The sequence below is a fragment of the Suricata suricatta genome, chromosome 2, assembly GCF_006229205.1.
Source record: "Suricata suricatta isolate VVHF042 chromosome 2, meerkat_22Aug2017_6uvM2_HiC, whole genome shotgun sequence".
Taxonomy (NCBI): Eukaryota; Metazoa; Chordata; class Mammalia; order Carnivora; family Herpestidae; genus Suricata; species Suricata suricatta.
The window spans coordinates 12,374,810-12,384,724 of NC_043701.1; the positions used below are offsets into that span (position 1 = coordinate 12,374,810).

The 9,915-nt window shown below is 37.9% G+C and overlaps 1 protein-coding gene across 1 annotated transcript; it reads right to left on the reverse strand.

Annotated features, from left to right (window-relative positions):
• Nucleotides 1–7,139: 7,139 nt before the first annotated feature.
• Nucleotides 7,140–8,027, reverse strand: TAS2R5 (taste 2 receptor member 5). The gene has a single exon (XM_029917875.1). It carries the CDS (start codon nucleotides 8,025–8,027, stop codon nucleotides 7,140–7,142), a length of 888 nt encoding a protein of 295 aa, XP_029773735.1.
• Between the last annotated feature and the right edge of the window lie 1,888 nt (nucleotides 8,028–9,915).

A 9,915-nucleotide genomic window follows, 5' to 3' on the forward strand; every position in this document is an offset into this window, starting at 1 on the left:
AACCCAGAACTGGGCCCACAAATGTACGGTCAATTAATTTTTGACAAAGTAGGAAAAAGTATGCGATGGATAAAAGACTGCCTCTTTAGCAGGTGGTGCTGGGAGAACTGGACAGCAACATGCAGAAGAAAAACTAAACCACTTTCTTACACCATACACAAAAATAAACTCAAAATGGCTGAAGGACCTGAATGTGAGGCAGGAAACCATCCAAACCCTCGAGGAGAAAGTAGGAAAAAACCTCCTAGACCTCCACAGCAGCAATCTCCTACTCGACACATCCTCAAAGACAAGGGAAATGAAAGCAAAACTGAACTCTTGGGACTTCATCAAGATAAAAAGCTTCTGCCAGGTAAAGGAAACAATCAAGAAAACTGCTAGGGAACTGACAGAATGGGAAAAGATAGTTGCAAATGACATATCAGATAAAGGGCTAGTATCTAAAATATACAAGGAACTCACCAAATTTCACATCCACAAAACAAATAACCCAGTGAAGAAATGGGCAGAAGACATGAACAGACACTTCTCCAAAGAGGACATCCAGATGGGTTACAGGCACATGAAATGATGCTCAACATGATAAGTATATTTTAAATATTTTGAGGCACTGCCAAACTGTTTTCCAAAGTGGCTGCACCAGGTTATATTCCCACCAGTAATGAGTGAGAATTCCAATTTCTCCACATCTTCACCAACATGTAGTATTGTCTTTTTTATTATAGCCACCTGGTAGGTATGAAGTGCTGCCTCATTGTGGTTTTGATTTCCATTTCCCTAATGACTAAGGATGCTGGCTGCCTCCATGTGCTTGTAGGCCACTGGTATACTTTTTTTGGAAAAATAACTATTCAAAGCCTTGGTCCATATTTTTAGTTGAAGGTCTTTTTACTATAGAGCTATAAGAGGTATTTATATATATCTCAGATACTAGTCTCTTATTAGATATGTTATTTGCAAATATGCAAATACTTTTTTCCTATTCTATAGTTGCCTTTTGACTTTCTTGATGGCATCCTTTGAATCACAAATTATCTTTTTAATTGTTTAATTGATTTATCTATGTTGTTGTTGCTTGTACTTTTGGTGTCATATCTAAGAAGGCATGGCTTAACCTAAGGTCACCAAGATTTATTCCCATGTCTGTATTTAAGAGTTGTGTAATTGTAGGTGTTATAGTTAGGCCTATGATACAATTTTAGTCAATTTTTGTATACAGTGTGAAGTAAAGATCAACTTATTGTTTTCTATATGGATATCCAGTTGTTCCAGCAACCTTTGTTGAAAATACCTCTTTGACTGTTGAATTTTATTTCACCATAGTGTGAGGGTTTGTTTCTGGACACTCAATTCTATCCCACTATTTATATACCCTTATACCAGTACTACACTGTCCTAATCACTATAGCCTTGAACTAATGAAATTAAGAAGTGTAAATCCCCCCAAATTTGTTCTTTTCCAAAAGTCTTTGGATTATGCATCTTCAGCAAAACCATGTAAATTTTAGGACAAGCTTACCAATTTCTGGGGGGAAAAAAGCCAACTGGGATTCAGGTGGGGATTGTATTGATCTGTAGATCAATCTGGGGAGTACTGACATATTAACAATATTAAGTATTCTAATCCGTTAACATGGGGTGTCTTTCCACTTATTTAGATCTTTGTAATTTCTTTCACAATGTTTGAAATTTTTCAATGTGTTAGTCTTATACTTCTATTAAAATATTCCTATGTATCTTATTCTTTCTAAAGTAATTATAAATGAATGTTTTCTTAATTTCATTTTTAAAGTATCCATTACAAGTATACAGATATACAATTGATTTTTGTTGATTATGGACCTTGTATTCTGAGTCAATATTCAATTGATTATTGATCTTGTATTCTGTAACCTTGCTGAAGTTGTTTATTACTTATCATGGATTCCATAGGATTTTCTATATACAAGATTTTCTATCTTGTAAATTTTTTCAAAAAACATATGACTTTTTGATATGTATGTTAGAATAAGTAATACATACAAACAGATTATTTAAGAGAATTTAACAAAAGTTTTAGAAAGATGTAGCCAGAGTTAAAGGAAAGAACAATGGATGGTGATGTACTCACATACTTAGGAAGCCACTGCCAAACCTTATTTACCTGGCATTTCTATACTATTTTCTGTATCTCTAATTATCCCTCGCCAGTGCAAATATTTAAAATTATTTTTCCCAAAGACTAATCTGATAATAATGTTAAGGGTAAATATATATAGTTACTACTATGCATACAGGCACTCTTCCATGCACGCACATATATTAATTCATTTAATCTTCATGATGAATTTATGACCAAAAAAGCCTTTTCTGCTATACAGTGGTATATGTGTTCTTATAAAACTTTAAACTCTATAAAATAATATACAAAAAAAATTAAAGAGGTTATGAGGAAAATTACATTGAATTATACTACTGAAAAGTTATGCATCTTTGTAAGCAGAGCAACAACTGAAATAAAAACAATCCTAATAAAAATCCTAAAAGAGTGCCCCCTTTGGCAGCACATAACTAAAATTGAAACAATACAGAAAAATTAACATCCCTATGCAGGATGACACAGAAAAAAATGCAAAAGAAAAAATAATTCCTAGAAAAATGTCTCTTGGCCAGCCTTTGCACTCAACCTCAGTCATATAATTCACGGCCTTTAAACTGGAGTTTGTTCTTCCTTCAAATCTTTGAGGGCAGTAATTTCTAGAGATCAGTTTTATTACAATTTAAAAATCTGAACCAGAGAAGGCCTCATCTAACAATACACATTTATTTTAAAACACTGGATGAGTGTTTTCGCAGATACCGAATCTTTATTCATAATTTTGCCGGTTACTTAACGTGGTGTAGAATGCAGAGGTTCTAGAAGCCACTCTACTACTTCCCACTAAAGGAAAGCACTTCGGCTATGTTTCCAGATTTTTTCTTAAAAGCCATATACTGGTAAGGCTTTCCCTTGAGAGCAAGCTGCCCCTCATAGGTTCTTCTGTCTTCAGTCTATATGCTTAGATTTTTTGTCCACTTCTCTCATTTCCATTACTTCACTCTATCACATTTCGTAGCACTGGCAATTATTTGTGCTAGATACTTAGAAACATCTCCAGTTATATACAACATTGACTCCTTTAATTCAGTTGCAAATGTGATTTCACATTCTTGCCAAATCCTTTAGAATTTCAAGATCTTCCTTGGTTGCTAAAATATTTCAGAATTGCTAACTTCATGATCATCAACTCACTAAGCCTTTACTGACATTTTTATAATTGACTCTCTGTATATAATCAATACGAAAATAGGCCGGTAGCCAGAAAAATACTTCTAAACTTTTCTTCATGGTGTTATTTGAAAATAAGAATAAAATACTTACTAAAATAGAATGTTATACAAGTTTTTTTCTTCTGCATTCTACTGAGAAGTGTTATAGTTGTGTTCTGCTCTCCCTCAAAGTTTTATGAACTTTCCTTTGATATTCTTATGATATCCTTGTAAACTTTCCTCTCTGATATTTTTAAATTCTTCTGTAATGGACTTAAGTGTGAAGGGTCCCCCACCTTATCTCTTTTGTTTGGCATCCTTTGTGTCTTTCAATCTAGTTTTTTTTTTTAATCTTTCTTTAACTCAGGGCAATTCTTGCACTATTTAATTCCTTCCCCTCATTTTTCCCATCTCCTCTGAGACCACAGTCACACAGTAATTATTCTGTTATTTCAATGTGCCATATAGCTTTTCTCTTCTTTTTAGATTGTCCATCTTTTTTGTGCTTCCTGCTACTTTCTGAGAGTGCTTTGAGCTGAACTTTCAGTTCAGATTACAAATCTTCATTAGCTCACCATCAGCCATATCAATTCTGCTGCTTGATCTAATTATCGAGTACTTTATTTCATTTAATTTAAAAATACATATTTCAGAAACCAAAGAAAATCAGATTTTTCCTCACCCCAAGGCCTGTCAACAAGGGCAGGCATATGACCTAGAACGAGCCAACAAGAGGCTCATAGACAGGACTTTGGGCCTTGTAGCTGTGACTCACAGGGACACACTCACAAAGGAGGGGCAGTGTCACAGACACAATGCTGACTGTTCAAATGTGAAAGCGAGGTGCCAGCATCAGTCCCTGTGGAGTGACATGGTTGTGTTCTCAGCTGTTTATATTCTCTTGGTTACCATTCTGATCTTGACTTTCCAGCCTTCCCAATGATTCTGTGAGATAGCCATTTTCTTCCAATAAATGTATTTTCTCAAGTTATTTGAAGTTGGACATGAGGTGAGATATGGAAAAGTACAGGATAGCACTAATTTCTCCCTCTACATAGCTCAGGTTCTATAGACACTGCCAGAAGTTATGGTCAAAACAGAAAAGTTGAAAACATATTACTTAAAGTTATAAAGTTAATGGCAAATAAATAAAACAAACCAAATTTAGGAGAGGGGAATGATTTGGGGTTGAGATAATCCCAAAACTTTGATGAATATGATTCAAAAGTTAGAGTTCAAAGTTTATAAACCAAGTAAGAGAAGCAAAATCATAGAGTTGAGAAAACAACCACTAGAACTATGGCAAATGGCAAAATATGACCATATCCAGGCAATGGGACTAATAACAAGGAGCTGAATGACAACTTGTTATTGTTTGAACCTTTTTAGACTTTCCCTAGGCTGCATCATAACAAATCCTCCTACATAATAGAAAGGAAGGCTAGTAATATTCACACGTGCACGCACACACACGGGCACACATGTACATATACATGGGGCCAGCTGCAGCTCTGAGAATGCAAACTATGAAAGATACAATTACATAGGAATCGATTCAAGAGCACAGATTTGCCTCCTGATTTGTCTTCTTGGATAAAATACAAAGCAGCCTCACAACCATCATGAGCTAAATCATGTTTAGAAAAGGAAGAAAATCCAATTCCAAAAAGTAGGTAAATGCAAGTGTTTTATTCCTAGGAAAAGAAGTTGTAGAAACTTCAGTCACTGGGGATCTTGGTTCCCAAGAAACTCACCAATACCAAACTGGAAAGGTTATTTCACCTTTTGAAAAATACTCATAACCTTGAAAATTCCACAGGCTAATCCGAGCATGAAGTCTTATGAGTATGAACAACAGGAACTTAAGGTTTACTGGAAAAAGCACAAGACCTGTGATCCAAACTCTAGGACTGTTTTACTTGTATGGTTTACCAGCTGATAATCTTGAGCAAATCACTGCCCCAGCCTGAGTTTTGTGATCTATAAAATGAGGCTATACATGCTAACTGCATGGAGTTGTTACTAAAATCAAATGAGATAATGGACTATGTATGAGAATGTCTGACAAATGTAAAGCCCAACACAAATGGTAGATACTATTATTGTTATGCAACAGTTGGTCATAAAAGACATCTGTGTAGCTATAGGCGTGGCGTGACGGGAAGTTCATCCTGCTACTAAAATATAACCACGGAGAAGCATCTCTCTACTTGAAATGGATTATCATTCCCAGAAGATAAAAGGCAGTGCTTGACCTCACACAACTCACCGTGACATCAGAGAAGCAAGTTCTTCCCGAATGATGACTAATATCCACATGTGTCTAGCATGTACTTCAGTTCACAGCTTTAGGTTAGGAAAAGACACGTGTTTGGGAAAACAGATTAATGAAAGTGGATTAATTAGCATGGTTCATGAGAAGTGAAAAAAGGTTTACCAAGTGTAGTCCTTTGAATTCCAGATCCCCTGGAACTAAATCAAAAGAAATGTGTTCAAAGCAGGCTAAAAAGAAGACTGAGAAAGTTCATAGAAAGAGGGATGGGATTCAGAGAAGCCAAAGGCAGAGCTAGCTTATTTAGGAAGGTAGCATGATGTCAGGGGAAAAGCCCAGGACCCAGAGTCAGGAAACTGAGCTCTCTATAACATGAAAGAGGAATTGTAAGGGGTGCCTGGGTGGCTCAGTTGGATCAGTGTCTGACTCTTGGTTTCGGCTCAGGTCATGATCTCACAGTTCGTGAGTCCAAGCCCCGTGTTGGTTTCCATGCTAACAGCATAGAGCCTGCTTGGGATTCTCTCTCTCCCCTCTTTCTCTCTGCCCCTACCTACTCATGTGCATGCACACTCTCTCTGACTCTCTCTCTCTCTCTCTCTCTCTCTCTCTCTCTCTCTCTTTCTCTCTCTCAAAATAAATAAACATTTTAAAAAGAAAAATTATAAGACTAGTTAATGTAATTAATCAATCATTTAGAAAATACTACCTTATTATAAGCGAGGTGGTATTCTGGGCATTAGAAACCTAGGAGAAAACAAAAATAGACACAGTTCCTGCTGCCATGGATTTGACATTCTAGAGGATCTCCATTCAACTCAAGGACTTAGTATGCTAACACTCTGATTTCAGCCTGCAGAGAGACCAGAGCACACAGCCAGGATGGCTAGTTGATCAAGGAATATAAGGCTTCACACATTCAGGGAGAAGTGTCCTTTTTTGTGAGCAGAAGCAAGTGCCCATCACTCCCATCTTACTGCAGTCTAGGTCCTGGGCTTTGGAGCTTAATATAGAACATGGTAACCAACTAACTTTTACCCTAAAAGGCAAGTCTAGGTCTCAAAGAAACTTCTAGAAATATAAAGATATTTTGTTTTGTTTGTTTTTCAGTTAAATCACTAGACCCAGTACAGTAGAGGAATAGGAAAATTATTTGATACTTCTTTTTTTAAAAACTTAGCCTAAAATGACTAACATTAATGGATAAGTGAAATTTAATAAAAATGAATGTTCTCTATTAATTGCTCTTAATCTCTATTACCTATAGTAGGAAAAACACAACTTATATATGTAATTTAAAAACAAATTAATTATTTGGAATATGCAAACAGAATATAATACCTATTTTACCAAACATAAAGTCCCAGTCTTGATTTCTATGACACAATAAAATAATTATACTTTACAGTGCAAAAAGAGAAACGGTATTGGTTTTTATTCTGTATTTCCTGTAGCTCATCTGTTGATTTGGTGTCAGAGAAGTAAAAATTTTAAAGACACGAATGTCAGCTCCCTTATAGAGAGCTACCAAAAACTGTCTTAAAAGAGTATTCTGAGCATGTTTCTCTCTAGATCAAGAGTGTCAGCATCTCCAAGCACACACTATTTTCCACAGGATTCTCTGACAAGTCTGCTTCATCCTCGGATTCCCCATGATCAACATGACAGAATGAAGGGAAGGATAGGCAGCCATGAGTGTCTTGGAGATGAAGACTATGAGGAGATTAGCAGAATACTTGGAGATGATGGAAAAGGGACTGGCCAGGATGTAAACCACGTGAAGGACAAGGAAGCAGGTCAAGGACTTCAGGACAGTGACGTGAGCCTGGGCCCGAGCATCTCTCCTACCAGCTGTATGCACCTTCATCTTCTTGTGGTGTCTACACAAAGATACGATCAGCATCCCAGAAGAAACAAGAAACACTATGAAAGGCAACCCACTTCCTGCATTGAGCTTTAATATATACACATAGTGCCTGTTTGAAAGGGTGTACAGAACGCTGTTGTTGCCTTGGGAAGGACTGTAGGTCTTTAAGCTAATGTGGACCACAAGTAACAAACTGATCATGAGGTACCCCAGAAGGCACCAGAGACTCAGGCGATAGGCCCTCTGCTTCAGCCACAAACAGACAGGGTGTTCAAGGGTCGTGATCTTCCTGCAGTAAAGGACACTGAGGAAAGTGGCAAACCACAAGCTGGCCTGGCTTACCAGGATCCAGAAGACACTGAGGTAATGAAGCCAACGGCTGCTCTGGAAAACTGGAAAGAAGCTTAAGTCCATCATAATGAGCCACTGCAGGAGAAATCGGCAAATGGCCAGGCCCAGGACAATGAGGTTGTATAAGGACCTGTTGAATTTTCTGACCCATTCTCTAAAACTCAAAACCACAAGGACTCCATTTCCGACCAGGCCAATGAGAAATTCGGCCACTGCCACCACCATCAGCAGTGCTAGGGCAGCAGACAGCATGGCTGGGCTCAGGAGTCTCTCGCTTCTTTCACAGAAGACGTCCTGCTTCAGCAGATGAATGTGTGTGGCTCCTGGCTGAGCTGCAGATCCCCGGAGAATGATACCACACTCAAGGTAAGTTTTCACACAACAAAATCTGGATTTGGCCTTGCCCTTCTGGAACCTGTCCTCTAGTACTGAACAGCTGTGACCAAGCACAGAGAATTTAGAAGTTATGATCCCCTCTGTATTTGCATCCACATGAATGCACTATGAACCTACACTCAGAAATTTGAACAGTACCACAGACACCAACTCCCCTTCTCAAGGGTCATAGGCTAGCATCTAGACACCAGCACATAATACAACAAGACGAAATCCAAACATTCTCAGGTGTTTAAGGGTGGGAGGGTTGTTTTTTTAGAGAGAGAGAGAGAGAGAGAGAGAGAGAGAGAGCGCACAAGTAGGGGAGAGGGACAGAGGGACAGAAAGAAAGAATCTTAAGCAGACTCCACACTTAGCATGGAGCCTGATGTGGGGCTCAACCCCACACCCTGGGATCATGACCTGAGCTGAAATCCAGTGTCAGACACTCAACTGACTGGTCTACACTGGCTCCCCTATTCTCAGGTTTTATACAGTGCCAAATGTGAGTTCATATTATAAAAAAACAAATTTTATTTTCGTAAAAAGTACTTTGAACATATAAGCATGAGAGCTGAATAAAGTTGAATTTAAAATATATTTTCTTACCAAAATACTAATAATAAAGTAGAATATATTTCATCATCAAAGAAGAAAGTAGGGGAAGTTTTAGGGAAGAAAACAATCAGAGAACAAAAACACAGTATATTTAGATACCAAAAAAAAAAAAAAAAGTAAGTTAGGGAAAGGAACCATTACTACTAATCAAGGTCTTTGAGGTCATCTGTCCTTTATGATCAATAATCCACACACACATGATTCAGCATATATCTCATACCAAAGTCTTACAGAAAGGAAATGAGTTCAAATAAGCAAAAAAAAAAAAAAGACTAGCACAGTTAATCAAGAAATATAGGAAAAGTGCTTTATTTATTGTCCAGATTCCAACTTCCCTGTGACCAGCCTAACACAGATGTTTGTGGAAGGCTGAATTGTAAGACAGCCTCTGACATCACCCACCGGTTGGTGGACATGCCCTGAGTAATCCTTGAGCAGTGGTTGGACTATGATTAAGACGGGTTGTCACGTCTGAGGTTAAGTTACATTATATGGCAAAGATGAAGGACTTTTGCAAGTGTAATTAAATCAGTTGCATTTGAGCTACTCAAAAATTACTGAGTGGATCTAACTTACTCAGTTAAAGTTTTGGAAGAGAAACTGGACCCTCCTGCTAGCCTTGAAGAATCCAGCTACCAGACTGTGAGAAAGACATATGGCAAGAAACTGTGGGGTGTTGTCTTTAGCCCCCAGAAGACAGTCAGTAGGAAATCAGCAAGGAGCTGAATTCTGCAAACAACAGTGAGTGTGGAAAAGCACCCTGAGCCCCCCCAAAACCAGCCTAGTCAACATCTTGATTGCAGCTTTTAAGACTCTTGAGCAGAGGGCCCATTTAGGCTGTCCCTGGACTCTATCCACAGAAACTGTGACTAAATGTGTATGTTGTTTTAAACTGCTAAGTATGTGTTGCTACATAGCAAATAGAAAACCAATACAGTGTCAAACTAGGTCAGAAAACTATGAGGAAATGCAGAGAAAGAGTAATTGAATTAGAAAGGAGGAAGGCCAGGCTAGCTTCTTAGGAAAGCAGCATGGGTGTGCAAGGAAGAGCAAAGTGATATTAAAAGAGATACCACCTCACACCGATCAGAGTCGCTAAAATGAACAAATCAAGAGACTATAGATGCTGGTGAGGGTGGAGAGACGG

Coding starts and splice junctions, on each gene's coding strand:
- TAS2R5 (XM_029917875.1), bottom strand. CDS start 8,027: ATGCTGTCTGCTGCCCTAGCACTGCTGATGGTGGTGGCAGTGGCCGAA.